The 21,673-nt window shown below is 42.0% G+C and overlaps 1 protein-coding gene across 1 annotated transcript in view; it reads left to right on the top strand.

Annotated features, from left to right (window-relative positions):
* Positions 1-21,673, top strand: part of FAM185A (family with sequence similarity 185 member A) — a 37,364-nt gene that overhangs the window by 1,212 nt on the left and 14,479 nt on the right. The window contains exons 3-5 of the mRNA XM_015828309.1: positions 1,059-1,151; positions 4,190-4,328; positions 10,042-10,083. Coding sequence (XP_015683795.1) covers positions 1,059-1,151; positions 4,190-4,328; positions 10,042-10,083 — 274 coding nt within the window. The remainder of the gene's footprint in view (positions 1-1,058; positions 1,152-4,189; positions 4,329-10,041; positions 10,084-21,673) is intronic.

The raw sequence follows: 21,673 nt of genomic DNA, 5'->3' as shown, positions 1-21,673 counted from the left end.
CTTAAATAGGAGCCGGCCGTGTGCGGCAGCTGCCAAAAAAGCCAACACAGTGCTGGGCTGCATGAACAGAGGGACAGAATCAAGATCACGTGAAGTGTTAATACCACTTTACAAGGCCTTGGTAAGGCCACACTTGGAATACTGCATCCAGTTTTGGTCTCCACGATGTAAAAAAGATGTTGAGACTCTGGAAAGAGTGCGGAGAAGAGCAACAAAGATGATTAGGGGACTGGAGGCTAAAACATATAAGGAACGGTTGCTGGAATTGGGTATGTCTAGTTTAATGAAGAGAAGGACGAGGGGGGACAGGATAGCAGCCTTCCAGTATCTCCGGGGTTGCCCCAAAGAAGAGGGAGTCAAGCTATTCTCCAAAGCCCCTGAAGGCAGGACAAGAAGCAACGGGTGGAAACTAACCATGGAGAGAAGCAACCTAGAACTAAGGAGAAATTTCCTGACAGTGAGAACAATTAACCAGTGGAACAACCTGCCTCCAGAAGCGGTGAATGTGCCAACACTGGAAGTTTTAAAGAAGAGACTGGACAGCCACATGTCTGAAGTGGTATAGGGTTTCCTGCCTGAGCAGGGGGTTGGACTAGATGACCTCCAAGGTCCCTTCTGTTATTCTGTTATCCAATTTTTAATTTATGTATCCTTTTCAGAAAAGCAGAAGCTTCCCTTTTATCCCACCTCAGAATGCTAGTCTATTTAGCTCAGAATAGCTGACACTTGATAGCCTTTTAGGCTTACATATTTTATAATGTTTTTTTTTTGCTGACTTATACACAGAGATCCGATCTGAAATTCCTAGCATCGTAGATTGCGTTTTTTTTTTAACCTTTAAGAGCTGCATAAAGGGCAGTAATTCAACCTTATTAGAGTTGAATTATTAGAAAAAAACAGCTTCCACGCAGGAGTTCATTTTCCAGGAAGGTTCAAAGAAATATAAGGAGAATAGGATTTGAATGTTAGAATGGGCCGTAACTGGGATACGAATCTTTGAAGAACAAGAAAGTAAACTTGTTTTTTTTTTTTTTAACACATATGCAGTTTTCTTTCAGAGTCAGAAAATTGATATCCGGGCAAAAGGAGGGGATGTGATCTGCTTGGGAACTCTTCAAGGAAATATCAATATTCTCGTGTCACAAGAAAGCGTAAGTGACGGCCGTGGGGCTAACATAAGAGAAATTAAGTCACACTAAAATGTATATTTTTTTAATATTAAACAATGTAAAACTTCCTATGCTAAGGATCGGCAAATAAGAAACACCTTAGAACAGGGGTCTTCAAACTTGGCCCTTTGATGACTTGTGGACTTCAACTCCCAGAATTCCTCAGCCGCTGGCTGAGGAATTCTGGGAGTTGAAGTCCACAAGTCATCAAAGGGCCAAGTTTGAACACCCCTGAAATAGAGGTGCTATGCTATGCATTGGCCCGCAGATGGCACCTTTAGCTAGTAGAATTTCTCTTTGGATAGTAAGAATATGAAATTTTTCTTCTTCGATTTCTGTTGAATGACCCTGATTTTGGCAGCCCTACGGGAAAACTAGGATAGGTTTCTATAAACACAGGTCGTTCTTGGCTTATGATAGTCCATTTAGTGACCCTTCGACGTTACAAAGGCACTGCAAAGTGACTTTATGACCATTTCTCACACTTACGACCGCGATCCACTTTGGCTGAGCTTCTGATAAGCAAAGTCAACGGAGAATCCGGAGTCCTTTAACCAACCCTGTTACTAACTTAACAAGTGCAGTGATTCAGTTAGGAAGTTCGTAGAATGGAGCAAACTTCATTTAACAAATGTTTCACTGAGCAGCCGAAATTTGGGACTCCCGTTGTAAGTCGAGCACCGTCTAACATAATCTTTTTATATCTTGTAATGTTTCTTTGATCCACTTTTGGGGGTTTTTTTGCGCGGTCCTCTAAGAGCTCCTTAGACTAGAACCGGTGGAATTATTATAAGGTTTTATAGCTATAGAATTAGGTATCAATCCAGTGTATTCTTTGTCTTCCGAGTAGAATAGCAGGGGAGCCAACTCGGTGGAGTAAGATGTTTGGCTGTCTTTCTCGCAGACCAATTTCTGTTAACAATCAGCCTGCCTTTCCGTTATAGACATCATTATATAGTTCAAACTCAGCATTTCCAGGATAAACCAAGGAATGATGAAGGTTTATGGCTGTGCATTAGGTGTCTCCTGGTGCTGAAACTGGATACTTCTGCCTTCAGTATTCCAGTATTTGAGGAGCTGCCACAAATTATTCTCCAAAGCACCAGGACAAGAAATAATGGATGGATAGCTTTCCTCTCCAGGAGCAAGAGAGAAGCAACCTGAAATTTGGGAGAAACTTCCTAACAGTGAGGACAATTAACCAGTAGAACAGAAATTGCCTTCAGAAATCTTGGGTGCTCCATCACTGGAGGTTTTTAAGAAGAGACTGGACAGTCACTTGTCTGAGATGGTATAGGTTCTCCTGCTTGAGCAGGGGGCTGGACTAGAAGACCTCCAAGGTCCCTTCCAGCTCCTATTCCAGTGGTGGCGAACCTATGGCACGCGTGCCAGAGGCGGCACGCAGAGCCCTCTGTGGGCACGCACGCCGTTGCCCCAGCAGAGTTCGCCAGAGTAGCGACCACGTGGCGTTTGGAAGCGACGGCAGGAAGTGAGCACGTAAACTGCGTTGGCCCCCCGGGGATTCCCTGGAGATGGCGAGGGACTGGCTCCAGCCACGCTCACCTAGTCTGCCATGACCACTGCAAACACACCGACCCAGTGGGCCACACACACCCGCCCCCCCTGAGGGCACCACAATGCTGATGCAGCCCTGGCACTTTGCGATAAATAAGTGGGTTTTGGGTTGCAGTTTGGGCACTCGGTCTCTAAAAGGTTTGCCATCACTGTCCTATTCTACTCTACTCTACTCTACTCTACTCTACTCTACTCTACTCTACTCTACTCTACTCTACTCTACTCTACTCTATTCTATTCCATCATAAATATTTAGGCCAGAGCCCAACTTCTCATTTGCTTGATCAATCTCCTGGCAGCTTTCCCTGTCCCGCCAAGCAGAGATCAAAGCTAAGAAACAATCTGGCATTTGGTCTTGGCTTATCCCCGGACACCTTGGAAAAATTTCATTCGGTTGGAACCGCTGGCAAGTCTGCTTTGGCTCCGCCTGAAGAGTCAATGTTCTGCCAACGTGCCAACCCCATAAATATATAAAATGACTAAAACATTGCTGAGTTATGCCAAATTTTTCCAAGGTGTCCGGGGATAAGCCAAGACCAAAGATTGGGGTTTTTTTTAGCTTTAATCTTTGCTTGGCAGGACATGCCTAAAAGTCATAAAAGAGCCAAGTTTGAAGACCCCTGATCTATTGGAAGTGAAATCGTAAAGCCCACAAGTCATAAAAGGGCCACGTTTGAAGACCTCTGGCATAAGACAATGTGGTGTGAATTAGCTGTTTAGGGTCTCTCGTTTTCTAGCCTGGTGCCGTAACCACTAGACCAAATTGGCTATTCGTTGTTGTTGTTAGTTGCGAAGTCGTGTCCAACCCATCGCGACCCCATGGACAACGTTCCTCCAGGCCTTCCTGTTCTCTACCATCTTCTGGAGTCCATTGAAGCTCACGCCTCCTGCTTCAGGGACTCCATTCAGCCCCCTCGTTCTCTGTCGTCCCCTTCTTCTCTTGCCCTCCATCTTTCCCAGCATCAGGCTCTTCTCCAGGGAGTCCTTCCTTCTCATTAGGTGGCCAAAGTATTTGAGTTTCAACTTCAGGATCTGGCCTTCTAAAGAGCAGTCAGGGTTGATCTCCTCTAGGACTGACCGGTTGGATCGCCTTGCGGTCCAGGGGACTCGCAGGAGTCTTCTCCAGCACCATAGTTCAAAGGCCTCCATTCTTTGGCGCTCAGCCTTTCTTATGGTCCAACTTTCACAGCCATACATTGCAACTGGGAAAACCATGGCCTTGACTATATATACTTTTGTTGGCAGGGTGATGTCTCTGCTTTTTAGTATGCTGTCTAGATTTGCCATGGCTTTCCTCCCCAGGAGCCAGCGTCTTTTAATTTGTTGGCTGCAGTCCCCATCTGCGGTGATCTTGGAGCCCAAGATAGCCCAAGAGCTATTCGTTACCAAGTCAGAATACTTAATACAACTTCATTGTATTTTGTTTTTCTTTTTTCTTGCACTAGAGTGTGAACGCAGAAAAGCTCCAAGGATCATCTATTCACATTGCGAGTGAGAACGGTCTGCTCAAAGCTAAATATTTGTACGCGGACTCTTCGTTTCTGACTTCAGCGGCTGGCGACATTTTACTGGGGAACGTCCACGGTAAGAGGGCAAAAAGACTTCATTAGAGCAACATTTCTCTAACAAATGCCTTTTTAAGGAAAAGTATTCTTTTTCGTACCCAGTTTAGTGCCTGACTGTGTTTATGAAGCTGAATATAGCACAGCCATTTTTTTTAATTGCCTTGGGAAAGTTACAAGCGGAGCCAGATTTTGAAGATAACATGATTCTATTAATGAACAAAATGGGTTTTTTCTAAGGTTATGTTCTCTGAGCAGTATCCTGGCATGAGCTAAAACCCAGGTGCCATTTATCAGAAGCTGCAGTACAATTGCCCAGTACTAAGACTTCATTTATTATAAAAAAGATGTTGAGACTCTGGAAAGTCTATCTATCATCTATCTATCTATCTATCTATCTATCTATCTATCTATCTATCTATCTATCTATCTATCTATCTATCTATCTATCTATCATCTATCTATCTATCTATCTATCTATCTATCATCTATCATCTGTCTATCTACTATCTATCATCTGTCTATCTATCTGTCTGTCTGTCTGTCTATCTATCTATCTATCTATCTATCTATCTATCTATCTATCTATCTATCTATCTATCTATCTATCTATCTATCTATCTATCTATCTATCTATCTATCTATCTATCTATCATCTATTATCTATCTATCTATCTATCATCTGTCTGTCTGTCTGTCTGTCTGTCCGTCCGTCCGTCCGTCCGTCCGTCCGTCCGTCCATTCATCCATCCACAGTGGTGGGATTCAAATAGGTGAACAACCGGTTCTCTGTGTGGATGCCGCTTCCGGAAGTCCATTTTGGGCCTGGGCAACAAAAAATTAGCTACTGGTTCTGCCGAAGTGGTGCGAATCGGCTGAATCCTATCTGTCTGTCCGTCCGTCCGTCCGTCCGTCCATCCATCCATCCATCCATCCATCCATCCATCCATCTACAGTAGTGGGATTCAAATAGGTGAACAACCGGTTCTCTGCGTGGATGCCACTTCCGGAAGTCCATTCTGGGCCTGGGCAACAAAAAATTAGGTACCGGTTCTGCCAAAGTGGTGCGAACCGGCTGAATCCCACCACTGCGCTGAATGAATATTCTGTATTTTTTTTCTACCGGTGGTTGGGATGTGGGGGTGTGCTGGCCCTCAAGCTGTAATTCATCCAGACTTTGGGTTTGTGGATTTTTTGTGTGGGTTGGACAGCCCTATCACAATAATTCAGAGCAGAAGTTAGGACTCAGCAGTAAGATTATCCATCAGTCCTCAGAATTTTAGCATCGCAATGATCTCTCCTTTTTTTTTTTAACTCTTCTGTTTTTGTTTGTTTGTTTGTTCTTTCGTGGGGTTTTTGGTGTGTGTTCTTTCTTTTGTGTGTGTGTGTGTGCGTGCTGTTTCTTCTCTCCCCACCCACCCCCGCATTTAAAACCATTTCATTTTCTTTTCTAATGAACTGGGATGTTGGCTCAAACTCTGGCTGTTAAGTTCAAAAAGAGCCAGAAAGACTGGGCCCAAACACACACACACATAGAGGCTTGAGTAAATAAATACAACTTGATGTTTTTAAATTAAATTCCAAGGAATAGCGATGCTGAGCCGTGAGGTTGGTTTACTGAGTCTCATTCAAAAAATGTTGATGGATAGGTTTTTAATGTAGACCCTTGGGTTTGGAAGAAGATAAATTTGGCTGTCACAAAAGGCTGTTTTGGATATTTTTCGGGCAAACATAAAGTATTCTGTTTTTTACACTCTCCCTATAAAAACACACATTTTATGTCAGGGTAGAGCAAAAAAAAAAAACAACCTAAAGAGCTACAGCCAGTTTAAAGAAGACAATTTGAACACTAATACCATTTATTCTGCCTGGATGGTGGGGAATGGAAGGATTGTATATTCCTTGCCTATTCCAGTCTGATTTCAGTATATTCGGTATGCTTTTAATTTTCCAATCCTGATCGTTTTATGGGCAGCATCTGACTGATTTACAGTCTTCTAACATCTGCTCTGACATGTAAAACATCTTTGTCTTTTTTTTTTTATGACAATTTTGCTCCATCAATTGCAGCCATCATTGGGTCACTTCCAGGATAAACCAAGGCACGATGAAGACTTAAACCTTTGAAATTGCAAAAAAAGGTCTTTGAGATATAAGATTTTATGCTGGTTGGTTATGGACGCAATACACATTTTATAGAACAACACTTCATTCCTAGATCCATTGTTAGGCAAGATCCTGGTATTAATTTGATCCATATTAGAATAGAATAGAGTAGAGTAGAGTAGAGTAGAGTAGAATAGAATAGAATAGAATAGAATAGAATAGAATAGAATAGAATAGAATAGAATAGAATAGAATAGAATATAGAGTAGAGTAGAATAGAATAGAATGTAAAATATAGAAGAGAATGGAATGGAATGGAATGGAATGGAATGGAGTAGAGTAGAGTAGAGTAGAGTAGAGTAGAGTAGAGTAGAGTAGAGTAGAGTAGAGTAGAGTAGAATAGAATAGAATAGAATAGAATAGAATATAGAGTAGAGTAGAGTAGAATAGAGTACAGTAGAGTAGATTGCAAACAGAGAGTTTAATACATACTTATATTCTTGCAAACGTGTACTACACGCTGTCTATTCCAGTCTGATTTCAGTATATTCGGTACGCTTTTAATTTTCCAATCCTGATCGTTTTATGGGCAGCATCTGACTGATTTACAGTCTTCTAACATCTGCTCTGACATGTAAAACATCTTTGTCTTTTTTTAATGACTGTTTTGCTCCACCCATTGTGGACGTCCTTATGTAATGTAAGACTCAGCATTTCCAGGATAAACGAAGGCACGTTGAAGACTTAAACCTTTAAAATTGGGGAAAAAAGTTCTTTGAGAAGATGTAAGATTTTCTGCTGCTTGTTTATGGATGCATTGACACATTTTGTAGCACAACGCTTCCTTCCTAGATCCACTGTTAGGCAAGATCCTGGCATTAACTGGATCCATCTGTTTCTATGGTAACAAGAACGAATCAATAATGGGGTTCGGAGTAACTGAACGGGCACTGAAAAAACCCCACTTGTTTCCCTAGAAGAGTTTACAGATATTCCTCAACTTACGACCACAGTTGAGCTCAAAATTTCTGTTGCAAAGCGAGACGTTTGTTAAGTGAGTTTTGCCCCATTTTACGACATTTTTTGGCCACATTTGTGATATGCATCACTGCATTTGTTAAATGAGTGACACCGTTGTGGGCTTTGCTTGCCAGATGGTCGCAAAAGGGGATCGCGTGACCCCCGGGGGACCCTGCAACTGTCATAAATATGAGTCAGTTGCCAAGCCTCTGAATTTTGATCCCGTGACCATGGGGATGCTGCGACAGTCATACCTGTGAGGACCACAGTGTGTTTTTTTTCAACGCCGTTGTAACTTTGAATAGTTATTAAACGCATTTATTTATTGACTTCTTAACTCAACTTCTAACAGTTCATTTGGTGACCGTTCAACGTTACAACGGCACTTTAAAAAGTGACCTATGACCTTTTCACATTTAGGACCATGGCAGCATCCTCAGGGTCACGTGATCAGAATTTCAGATGCTTGGTAACTGATTCATATTTATGACGGTCGCACTGTCCCAGGATCACGTGGTCATCCTCTGGGACCTTCTGACAAGCAGAATCCATGGGGAAGCCTGTCAGAGCATGCACAGTCTTATTGCGCTGAGGTAACCCAGGAGAAAATACAGCAAACAGTGGTTTGTATTAAATGGTGGTTTATATTACAATATCTGCAAATATACTGGAAACAAAAGACACACACATGGTGACAATTCAGCAAACTCCAGCAATTACAGCAGGAAATGGACAAGAGAGAAAGACTCCAGCAAAAAAACCTTCCCTTTTATACTCAGGCTCTTAAAGGGATACACACACCTGCTGAGTCATTCCTATTATTGCATCAACCACCTTACACTGCGTTACATCGTCACATAAGCTGTTTAGCTATTAAATTATTATCCTGACAGATTCACTTAACCCAGGGGTAGGCAACCTTGGCTCTTTTATGACTTGTGGACTTCAACTCCCAGAATTCCTGAGCCAGCATGGCTCAGCTTGGAAACCTCTCCCTTTCCCCTCAGCATGGCTGGCTCAGGAATTCTGGGAGTTGAAGTCCACCAGTCATCAAAGAGCCAAGGTTGCCTACTCGACTTAACCACTGTGATACTAACTCAACAATTGCAGTGATTCACTTAACAATTGTCTCAAGAAAACAGGGCAAAATTCACCTAACAAATGTCTCACTTAACGACATACATTTTAAGCTCAATTGCAGTGGTAAGTCAAGGACTGACTTTAGATTCCTGAACTTGGACAGAATAGGAAAAAAATATGAAGTAAATAAACAGCTTTCTTGCAGAAAGAGATGTATGTTTTGAGTAGGCAGGCTTCCAATACAGAAAAATAGCTTTGACTTGTATCTTCGTTTTTAAGCAGTACAAGGTCGACGTGCAGGAAAATGTTTCCAATTATTGCTCGCGGGGAACAGAAAATTAGAAATGGATCAAATTGTTTCTGTCAATGCTTCATGACTATTGCCCCAACTTTATATTCGCTGGATGTCAGCACTAGTGGCAAATCAGATACTATAAGATAATACGTATTTCCATTTAAGAGAAGATGAAAACTACAGAATTTATTATATCCAGTTGTTGGTGGAATGGTTACTTGACTGCACAATTTTTATAAAAGTTCATCTTCCAAATGACATGTTGAATTTTCCTCGCCGATGTAATTTTGCAAGGCTTTTGTTGATCCTAAAATATTGTAGGTTTCCTCGAAGTGACAACGGTTCTTATTTGAAAAAAGAAGAATGCAAAACAGATCCTTTTCAATTTAGCCACTGAACTATTAAGTCGTTACTATATAATGGCTTTATTTGCAATACTTGTGGTGATGATACAATGTGGTTGCGATGTGCGTGTTTTCAATTTATTTTGTTCTTGTTAATTATTTTTATCCATTTGAGCATTTTGTGCCTTAGGAAGAATAGCAATCCAAGAAATAAATGAATTGCAAAAATTTGCTAGAGCTTGGGAGCGATCACAATACAGCCAAAATAAGGAGCTGCTATAATAAAACCAAAATAAGAATAGAAGTCGCATTCGAATGAATTCTAATAAAGTAGCATGTGCAAAAAGGTTGTGATATCCTTAAGGCAACATTTGCGGCACCTGGAAGTTGCTGAATTATACCTCCCACTATCTCCTTACCACTTCCCAAGTTGCTACTGAGAGATGCTGGGTTATAAGATGCACGGCTCTGATAATATGGATTGCTTAATTCTGTATTTGTGTGAATGTGGGCGTGAGGCACGTACTTGTAGGAGAAGAGCAGGCTGAGCTGCGAGGGGCAGAGTTAAGCAAGTCATCTGCCTAGAATCGTTACGTTCCCACAAATGGTCCAAGTCCCAAGTCTTGAATTCCGTTAACCTTATCTGGTGCCAATTCCGTATTGAACCTTAGATGACTAGATTCTTGCATATAAGCTTGATTAATAAATCATCTGCATTGCAACTTAGCGTATGATCCCAATCCTCTGCGCCCGATAGTACTACAAACAAGAACCTCTGATTCAATTCGTAGCTGGTTTCAACCCCCTGCGGCTTCTTGTTTGTGCATTGCTAGGAGTTGTGCATTGCTAGGAGTTGTGCTGTTTTAACGTCTCTTCCAATTTCGTTGCAGGGGATATTACCTTGGAGACTAAAACAGGGAGCATAATCATTGGTAAGTTCCCGTTTCTCCTTTCTTTGTTCATGTCGTCCTTGTTTTTCATCAAGGCAACACTGCCAGATCGGTTCTGTGGATGGAAAATTCGGGCAGCTGTGACTGGATCAAGTTAGATTCCACGCTTCATCTGTGGTGATTTTGGCTCCACCACGTTTGCCAGTTTTGCTACACATTCAACACCAGATTGGATGTAATTCACCACGGCTTTACAGCCGGGTTGGCAGTTAAAATGCCTTGGCAGGAAATAGATATATGTGTTCCTACCTCACACTAAGCAGCCCGGTTGCTTATTTGATTTTTGGGCTAGCGTGTTCTGTGAATCCTTTCATTGTAAGTTTATAAACCGTGAATTATGATGTGTCTCAGCGGGTGAGAGTCTTTTGCTCTGCTCCAAATGAACATGTTGCTTAAGCGTCTTCGTGGTTCAGATGTTTGCAGGGAAATAGTCTAGACTAATGTTTTCTCAAACTTGGCAAATTTAAGATGTGTGGGTTTCAACTCTGGCTGGGGAATTCTGGGAGCTGAAGTCCATAGATCTTAAATTTGCCAAGTTTGAGAAACACCAGTCTAGATGGGGGAAAAAAAAAATCTGCTATTGAACGGCCACATCCATTTAAGGTCAAATGATAACCTAGCAAAAGCTGGTGTTGTGGTTTGAACCATTCAGTTGCGTTATAATAGTGTGTGTGTGTGTTAACTTGCCTAAACAAACAGAATGCCATTTTGTTCCTGAGTCTCTCGGACATTTTGTCTTCCTTGCGAATATTTATTTTTAATGCAATTTCTTCCCGTATTAAATTAAACAGGATCAGAATTCAGCGCTCGTATCAAATGATCTCAGCTTGATCATCAGTTGTTCCTTCTTTGTACTTTGGCACTTAACATAGAAAAGCAATTATTTGGCAAACAAAAGACATTTATGCACTACGTCAGGGGTTTTCAAACTTTTTCAGGATGCGGAAATGTGTTAGATGAAAAAAAAGTTTTCCCAGATCCCCTATTTAAGAATCAAAGCTGCAGTGATCAAATCAGGTTTCTCTCTGTATCTGTTGTTCCTGAATTGTCTTCCAGGATCCCAGAGGATTTCAGTCAATGAATCCTGTGGAAATAGAAAGTATCTTGTTTAACAGAATAACAAGAGTTGGAAGGGACCTTGGAGGTCCTCTAGTCTAGCTCAAGCAGGAGTCCCTATACCATTCCAGACAAATGGCGGTCCAATGTCTTCTTAAAAACCTCCAGTGATGGAGCACCCACAACTTCTGAAGGCAAAGCTGTTCCACTGGTTAATTGTCCTCACTGTCAAGAAGTTTCTCCTTAGATCTAGGTTGCTTCTCTCCTTGGTTAGTTTCCATCCGTTGCTTCTTGTCCTGCCTTCGGGAGCTTTGGAGAATAGCTTGACTCCCTCTTCTTTGGGGCAGCCCCTGAGATATTGGAACCTTGCTATCATGTCACCCCTTGTCCTTCTCTTCATTAAACTAGACATACCCAATTCCAGCAACCGTTCCTCATATGTTTTAGCCTCCAGTCCCCTAATCATCTTTGTTGCTCTTCTCTGTACTCTTTCTAAATATTGAAAGAGAATTAGGCTAGGGCAGGGGTAGGCAACCTTACCTCTTTTATGACTCGTGGACTTCAACTCCCAGAATTCCTGAGCCAGCATGGCTCAGCTTGGAAACCTCTCCCTTTCCCCTCAGCGTGCCTGGCTGAGGAATTCTGGGAGTTGAAGTCCACGAGTTGTAAAAGAGCCAAGGTTGCCTACCCCTGGGCTAGGGCCTAGGCCGCTTTACGACTCATGGACTTCAACTCCCAGAATTCCTGAGCCAGCATGGCTCAGCTTGGAAACCTCTCCCTTTCCCCTCAGCGTGGCTGGCTCAGGAATTCTGGGAGCTGAAGTCCACGAGTCATAAAAGAGCCAAGGTTGCCCACCCCTGGCCTAGGGCCTAGGCCGCTTTACGACTCGTGGACTTCAACTCCCAGAATTCCTCAGCCAGCATGGCTCAGCTTGGAAACCTCTCCCTTTCCCCTCAGCATGGCTGGCTGAGGAATTCTGGGAGTTGAAGTCCACCAGTCATAAAAGAGCCAAGGTTGCCTACCCCTGGCCTAGGGGAACTACCAGTCAAGGAGAAAAAAATGTAGAGATCTGGAATAATCAACATTCTTCCCATACTCAGCACATCGTAGATGTTTTTGCCTGTCCAAAAAGTTGCCCTTGAAACCTCAGGAATTTTATTCTAGGTTGCAGCAACCCAGTACATGTGTTGTTGTTTTTTTTTTTAAAAAGTATGATCACTTGTAGATAACATCAGAGGAAAACAAGTTCTTGTTTTGTTTTTAATCAGTCAAAACATTCGCTCGGATTCAAATGGAGGAGAAAATATTGTTAAAATTTCACACTCGAGGCATCACACACGCCGATAATCCGGTCCAGATTGTTTCGCCACCCGCAGGCAATTATTTTCATTTATCCAAAAATGAATTTATGATGCTACTTTTGTCTCAATGCATTTATCTCATTTATTAGTTGCATCTGGTTTCGTCGGGGAGATCTACCGAACAATTTGGGGATCTAAAATCCCCTGCGTGAGCTGTTCAATTCTTTTGGGAGATCCACCCTCAAATTGCGGTAATAATGGAAATTAATTCCATTGGTTTCCGATCGGTTGAGAGGCAAAAAACGCCTTTCCAAATATCGTTCCTTTTTTTTTATCCAGTCTTCCTTTTGTGGAGATGCTGTTGCTGAACATCCAGAAAAATGGGCTGTTTAATCACGATACGACCGTCTTTATATTTGTCTCGCTGCTCTTTCCCTCTCCTCCAGTTAATCTTTATCTGTTAAAGAGATTTTGAAATTAGGAAGAAAGCTGGATAAGGAAAAAAAATCATCACATTCTTTCTGAGGAAGCATTTGTTGAATTTTTTTCTTTGGTTTCTCTTTTCTTCTTGCCCTGAGAGAACCACACGCCCCATTGCTCAAGATATTTTTTCCGAGTAAATAGCCTGGCTATGATCACATCTCTTCCCATGAACACATACTTGGAAGGCATTATGGGAACCAGTTCCGAAATTTATTGGCTCCACTGTATGATCTGGATGGACTTGTAAGCCGTTGTTGCATCATGCAGCAAATATACATGTTAGCACCATGAAAAACCAATGAGCTCAAGAATACACGCCTGTGGTAAGTATGTCTTCGACAGAAGAACCAACCAGATGGTTCATATTAAGCCCGTAGAGCAGAGGTGTCCAACCTTGGCAACTTGACGGTCTGTGGACTCCCAATTCCCAGAATTCCTCAGGCATCCAGGTTGAAGTCCACAAGTCTTACAGTTGGCAAGGATGGACACCCCTGCTGTAGAGTAACTGTGACTGGGGCAGTCACACTTGGAATACGGCGTCCATTTTTGGTCACCACGATGTAAAAAAGATGTTGGGACTCTGGAAAGAGGGCAGAGAAGAGCAACAAAGATGATCAAGGGACCGGAAACTAAAACATACAAGAGACGGTTGCTGGAATCTAGTTTAATGAAGAGAAGGACCAGGGGGGACATGATAGCTGTGTTCCAATATCTCAGGGGCTGCCCCAAAGAAGAGGGAGTCAAGCTATTCTCCAAAGCACCTGAAGGCAGGACAAGAAGCAACGGATGGAAAGTAATCAAGGAGAGAAGCAACCTGGAACTAAGGAGAAATTTCCTGACAGTGAGGACAATTAACCAGTGGAACAACCTACTTCCAGAAGTTGTGCGTGCTCCAACACTGTAGGTTTTTAAGAAGAGATTGGACAACCATTTATCTGAAATGATAGGGTTTCTTGCCTGAGCAGGGGGTTGGACTAGAAGACCTTCAAGGTCCCTTCCAACTCTGTTGTTGTTGTTATTATTATTAAATAGGATTTAAGATCTCTTACAATGGAGCTATCAAGTGCCACCAGGTTAGACATGACGTAGTCTCCTTTCAGATGAGATACCTATTAATTCACATGCAGGACCATAAAGTCTCCTTGGCAACAATCTGACAATGATTTTTTTCCAGGACATCTTCAAGCTTGGTGGTCTCCCATCCCTAGTACCAACCAAACAACCAATTTCTAAGTCTAAACAAAGTTGGTCAGTTCTTGCAACTTGCCGAAACCTTGGTAGATCTTCAAACCAACATCCCCAGTCAGCTTTGCAGAGGTTTCCTAAGTTGAACCATCGCTTCAGAACACCGGTCTGGAGGCCTCAGGAAAGCTCCCATAGGAGATTAGCAACTCTTTCCCCCCACTCACACACACACACACACACACACAAACGCCCCCTCCTTTCCTGATTTGTTAGAAGCCAACCGCAATTTCTTACAGCATGTCAACATCAGACACGCTATGTTGGAAAGCGAATTATGGATTGTTAGGAATTGTACGTCCCCTCCTGGAATCCCATATGTTTCAGTCTGCTGACTTCATTGCTGTGGTTTAAATTCTGTACGTGCAACTCTTTCCAAGACTGATTAAAGTCAGATGGCTGGCTATTCAGTCAAATATTTGGCAGGGCCCAAATGATGTAATCCAGAGGTACATTCTTGCCAGATCTGCCTCCCCCCCTCTTACTTTCGGCCACTGCCCAAGTTTTGTGAACCTCGAAATGTTTTCACCTCCTCAGTAGAAAAGACAGATCCCAGCAGAAACAGAATCAAAACCTTAAACATACGAAGAATTTTAGAAGGGACCCCCCCCCCAAAAAAACTTCTGTGTGTATGCTTAGAGATATATATGTGTGCAAATGCACACTCTGATTTTTATCACATAATCTGCCTCTTAAGTGACAGATAAAAAGCTGTAATGTTGGATCTTAGATGTGTTGACCCTTGACGTCCTTTTGAAGTCCTTGCTCAAAGTCGGTAGCTTCTTAGCCCAGGGACCGTCGCTTGGCCTCAATGCTTCTTCTGAAATATTTTCAAAAAGGGTCTTCTAAAGCACGGAGTCATGCAACCAACAGTGGTGTAAAAGCAAAATGCCCAATTCGGACTTTCCCAGATGAGACAGTCCCCCAAACTAGCTCACAAATAAGTGTATGTGTGAAAGAGAGACACAGTCAGACATAGACAGAGAGGCAGGGACAGAAAGAGTACTGAGGATTTTTCCCTTAATATTTCCCACTAACGGTTTCCAGTATGTCTCCATTATGTGAAAATCCTCCATGGCTCCATCCAGAAGTTCTGTAGCTCTAGGGCAAGTGAGCCAGGTTGTAAGGATTCATCCATTCCATCCACTCACTCACTCAACTCAACTCAACCCAACTCACCCATCCATCCATCCATCCATCCATCTATCCACTCACTCACTCACTCAACTCAACCCAACTCACCCATCCATCCATCCATCCATCCATCCATCTATCCACTCACTCACTCACTCAACTCAACCCAACTCACTCATCCATCCATCTATCCATCCATCCATCCATCCACTCACTCACTCAACTCAACCCAACTCACACATCCATCCATCCATCCATCCATCTATCCATCTATCCATCCATCCACTCACTCACTCACTCAACTCAACTCACCCATCCATCGACTCACTCACTCACCTCAACACACTCACACACACATTCATCCATCCATCCACTCACTCATTCACTCACTCACTCACTCACACACACACATACTCATTCATTCATTCATTCATTCATATTTTAAAGGATGGAGCCGGCTTGCTTTAATGGAAATCTACAGAAAAACAGCTCCGTAGCTCTTTATAGGCATGTAATCAAACTAGGTTTTAATGGAGTAGTAGTAATTCCCAGAATGTACTAATTCATGCTGTGGGTCAGCAAGAAATTCAATACCCATTGCCAGAATTATTTAGCAGAAAAGTGAGATCAACAGCCATAGTTGAGAGAAAGAGAGAGAGAAAGTGAGAAAGAGGGAGGGAGGGACGGATGGAGAGAAAGAGAGAGAGAGAGACAGAGACAGAGAGAGAGAGATTTAAGAAACAAACAAAACAGTCCTTGTCCTTTTTGCCAAAAGTTTGCCAGATTGTACTCATAACTTTATTCAGTGCTCTCCTAATTGAATTCTGCACTGCACTTGCCCTGGGTCCCATCAAAGCAATTGGCAACGTAGAGAGAAATGGAAATAATTATAGCAATCAAAGTGGTCCTTGCCATTATTTTGAGACTGTCCAGTTGTTTCCAGTCTTCTCGTTTTTCAGCAGGTTTCAGGTCTTTTGCATATACTTCTCAACATAAGGCTATTGCTCTTTGACATTTTTCCGTGTAATCAGCACTTGATTTCTTTGACCTAACTAAATTTAAACTCTTTTAAGAGGTATCATATAAATACGTAATTTCCCCGTTGTCGCATAGCCAGCCAGATGTTCAGACTGGGCTTTATCCATCTATTGAGTCCTTCCTGAGGATCTGGGATAAGCATGCTTATATACTTTATGTATACAAATCTACATATGCCTTAGGAGAGCACTGAATAAAGTTATGAGCACATTCTATTCTATTCTATTCTATTCTATTCTATTCTATTCTAATTTCTATTTCTTATTCTACTCTACTCTACTCTACTCTACTCTATTCCATTCCATTCCATTCTCTTCTATTCTTCATTCCTATATTCTATTCTATTCTATTCTATTCTATTCTATTCTATTCTATTCCATTCCATTCCATTCCATTCCATTCCATTCTATTCTATTCTATTCTATTCTATTCTATTCTATTCTATTCTATTCCATTCCATTCCATTCCATTCCATTCTTCATTCCTATATTCTATTCTATTCTATTCTATTCTATTCTATTCTCTTCTATTCTATTCTAATTTCTATTTCTTATTCTACTCTACTCTACTCTATTCCATTCCATTCCATTCTTCATTCCTATATTCTATTCTATTCTATTCTATTCTATTCTATTCTATTCTATTCTATTCTATTCTATTCTATTCTATTCTATTCTATTCCATTCCATTCCATTCCATTCCATTCTATTCTTCATTCCTATATTCTATTCTATTCTATTCTATTCTATTCCATTCTATTCTATTCTATATACACATACACATATACATATTACAAGTTTCCCTTGTTATAAAATATAAAAAAGCTGAAAATTTATCTGAGCTAAACTTTGTTTTCCATTTCAGTGCTAGCTGAAATCTTTCATAAGCACTGCATAATTTATCACAGCCATCTACGTCTTTAAAAACCGCTAATCTCTCTATATCCCCCCCTCTGAACTATCAATCCTATGGCTCTCCGTTGTTCAACCTTGTGTCATTGTGTCCCTGTGGACACAGTCCAACTTCAGAGTCCCTCTGAAAGGTCTGGAATCGGAGATGGACTAACTAAAGCCTAATTGATTAAAGCAGGTCTAATTAATATTGGGCTAGATCAGCATTTTTTTAAAACATTTTTCTTTCCTTCCTACTTTTTAAAAAATTACGGAGGATGTCCAAATAGATTTTTGTTTGTTTGGTTGTGTTATACTTATCAATCTTTACCATGTTTAAAAAATTAAAAATCGAAGCCTTTGAGGCCACTACGGCTTCTCCCAATTATTTGATGGGATTTTTAATATTCTGTTATTCTTCACGAGAGCCCGTCGGGTTGAGAGATTAAGGTATCAGGTTGCGAGTTCTAGTCCCATCTTAGCCAGTTGGGGGACCTTGTGTTCTGTCCCCGTCTGACACACACACCCAAACAGCCAGCTGAGGGTTAAATAACTTCTCCACACTCCACGCCACAGATAAGAAACTTGGCAGCAGCTCCGTAGCTGCCTGCCAAGAACTTTTACTCAGAGAACACAGAAACAAAAAAACAATACACACAGTTTGAAATTAAGTCCACAGCAAACTACTTCGCCAGAGATTTAGCTTTGTCCGTCACAGAGTCCAAATGGCCACCACACTCTCTTTTATAGCCTGTGGGGTGTGGTCCAGTGACTCAGCTTAATCTCTGGCACGCCTCCTTTTCTGCTGCGCACGCTTGTCGCGCCTACGCTGGCATGGATCCAGCCACAACGTATCTTCATCACCATCCGAAACACCTGGCTCCTGGTCACTCTCTTCTCCGTCGGGAGACACCTGAGGCCTTGCCAAAGAGGAGGGTCCTGGAGAGGGAGGCCTGGCCATCTCCTCTCCTTCATGTTCGGAGCCTTCTTCCTCCGATAAGAGGGGCTCACAAGACGGAGCCACAACACCTTGGACCAGTCACCTTTTCTCAGCCCACGTCGGAAAACTTTGCCAAGAAAACGGTAGGGACTTGTTCCGACAGTTGCGCTGACTTGAAGGCACCCAATAAATCAAGAAAAGCTCAACGTAGGCTGACAAATCCTTTCCGTTTTGTAGACCCTGGAGAGGGTCTTGAGAGAGACCTCCAGGTCCTTCTGAAATATCCCAGAATCTAGGTCGTGCCAGATGCGTTCTCTCCACACATGCCTGTTCAGTGTTCCTGCTATTTCGATATCGTTACCCCAGTTCAAAACTGGAGCTTCCGTATCCGCCTTAAAAAGCTAAAATCTCATTTATTAACAGCTCGTTAGGAAAGAAAGGGCCCAGCCTTTTTGAATAACGTGGAGGAGAAGGAAGAGGAAATGCATGTCCCAGTCCATTTCCATCTTTGTCTATGCCAGTGTTTTTTCAACCTCGGCGACTTGGAAGACGTGTGGACTTCAACTCCCAGAATCCCCCAGCCAGCAGGCTGGCTGGGGGATTCTGGGAGTTGGAGCCCACACCTCTTCCAAGTTGCCAAGGTTGAAAAACGCCGACCTCTGCATTCACAAAGTCCTTGGAGTCACGATTTGGCACGCTCAATAAAGCTAGAAAGCGTATTTTTTCCATCCAGTCCTTCTCCTGGGGTCTTCTGCCTTTTTCCTTCTTTAATTATGATTCTTTAACTTTCTGTTTGAGAAACGTTATAGCTGGCAGATTTATGGAAGGCTCCTAAACTCTGTATTTTGTTTTTATTTTATTTTTTTTCCTAAGAAGACTCAAGACGGAAACACCCTATTAATTTGCGAACTGGGAACGCATCTTTCATATTTCGCTGGCTAAATCTGTTATTTATCATCCCCTGGGGTTATTTCAAGCTAAAAAACAGTGATCTTCAGCCAGGCCCTGTTGTCCTGTTAGGCAGAAAGAAGCAGCTGACTGAAAAAGCAGATGCTGGGGTCTGGTAAGTGAGATGGGGAAGACCATTCAAGTCCCCTACTAGGCTCAGAATAACAGCGTTGGAAGGGACCTTGGAGGTCTTCTAGTCCAGCCCCTTGCCCAGGCAGGAAACCCTATACCATTTCAGACAAATGGTTGTCCAGTCTCTTCTTAAAAACCTCCAGGGATGGAGGACTCACAATTCTTGGAGGCAAGTCCTTCCATTGATTAATTGTTCACACTGTCAGGAAATTTCTCCTTAGTTCCAGGTTGCTTCTCTCCCTGATTGGTTTCCATCCGTTGCTTCTTGTCCTGCCTTCAGGCGCTTTGGAGAATAGATTGACTCCCTCTTCTTTGGGGCAGCCCCTGAGATATTAGAACACTGCTATCATGTCCCCCCTGGTCCTTCTCTTCATTAAGCTAGACTTACCCAATTCCAGCAACTGTTCTTTATATGGTTGAGCCTCCAGTCCCCTAATCATCTTTGTTGCTCTTCTCTGCACTCTTTCTACAGTCTCAGCATCTTTTTTGACATCGTGGAGACCAAAACTGGATGTGGGCTTTCCAAGTGTGGTCTTACTCAGTGGCAGCAAGGACNTCTAAAGCACGGAGTCATGCAACCAACAGTGGTGTAAAAGCAAAATGCCCAATTCGGACTTTCCCAGATGAGACAGTCCCCCAAACTAGCTCACAAATAAGTGTATGTGTGAAAGAGAGACACAGTCAGACATAGACAGAGAGGCAGGGACAGAAAGAGTACTGAGGATTTTTCCCTTAATATTTCCCACTAACGGTTTTCAGTATGTCTCCATTATGTGAAAATCCTCCATGGCTCCATCCAGAAGTTCTGTAGCTCTAGGGCAAGTGAGCCAGGTTGTAAGGATTCATCCATTCCATCCACTCACTCACTCAACTCAACTCAACCCAACCCAACTCACCCATCCATCCATCCATCCATCCATCCATCTATCCACTCACTCACTCACTCAACTCAACCCAACTCACTCATCCATCCATCTATCCATCCATCCATCCATCCACTCACTCACTCACTCAACTCAACCCAACTCACACATCCATCCATCCATCCATCTATCCATCTATCCATCCATCCACTCACTCACTCACTCAACTCAACTCACCCATCCATCGATTCACTCACTCACCTCAACACACTCACACACACATTCATCCATCCATCCACTCATTCACTCACTCACTCACTCACACACACACATACTCATTCATTCATTCATTCATATTTTAAAGGATGGAGCCGGCTTGCTTTAATGGAAATCTACAGAAAAACAGCTCCGTAGCTCTTTATAGGCATGTAATCAAACTAGGTTTTAATGGAGTAGTAGTAATTCCCAGAATGTACTAATTCATGCTGTGGGTCAGCAAGAAATTCAATACCCCATTGCCAGAATTATTTAGCAGAAAAGTGAGATCAACAGCCATAGTTGAGCGAAAGAGAGAGAGAAAGTGAGAAAGAGGGAGGGACGGATGGAGAGAAAGAGAGAGAGAGACAGAGACACAGAGAGAGAGAAATTTAAGAAACAAACAAAAAAGTCCTTGTCCTTTTTGCCAAAAGTTTGCCAGATTGTGCTCATAACTTTATTCAGTGCTCTCCTAATTGAATTCTGCACTGCACTTGCCCTGGGTCCCATCAAAGCAATTGGCAGCGTAGAGAGAAATGGAAATAATTATAGCAATCAAAGTGGTCCTTGCCATCATTTTGAGACTGTCCAGTTCTTTCCAGTCTTCTCGTTTTTCAGCAGGTTTCAGGTCTTTTGCATATACTTCTCAACATAAGGCTCTTAGGCTATTGCTCTTTTGACATATTTCCGTGCAATCAGCACTTGATTTCTTTGACCTAACTAAATTTAAACTCTTTTAAGAGGCATCATATAAATACGTTGTAATTTCCCCGTTGTCGCATAGCCAGCCAGATGTTCAGACTGGGTTTTATCCATCTATTGAGTCCTTCCCGAGGATCTGGGATAAGCACGCTTATATACTTTATGTATACAAATCTACATATGCCTTAGAGCACTGAATAAAGTTATGAGCACATTCTATTCTATTCTATTCTATTCTATTCTATTCTATTCTATTCTATTCTAATTTCTATTTCTTATTCTACTCTACTCTACTCTATTCCATTCCATTCCATTCTCTTCTATTCTTCATTCCTATATTCTATTCTATTCTATTCTATTCTATTCTATTCTATTCTATTCTATTCCATTCCATTCCATTCCATTCCATTCCATTCTTCATTCCTATATTCTATTCTATTCTATTCTATTCTATTCTATTCTATTCCATTCCATTCCATTCCATTCCATTCCATTCCATTCCATTCTTCATTCCTATATTCTATTCTATTCTATTCTATTCTATTCTATTCTATTCTATTCTATTCTATTCTATTCTATTCTATTCTA

Source organism: Protobothrops mucrosquamatus, unplaced genomic scaffold (genome assembly GCF_001527695.2).
Source record: "Protobothrops mucrosquamatus isolate PMUCROS unplaced genomic scaffold, P.Mucros_1.0 scaffold4392, whole genome shotgun sequence".
Taxonomy (NCBI): domain Eukaryota; kingdom Metazoa; phylum Chordata; class Lepidosauria; order Squamata; family Viperidae; genus Protobothrops; species Protobothrops mucrosquamatus.
Note: the sequence above shows the minus strand (reverse complement) of the source record. Positions and strands in the feature narration are given on the sequence as shown.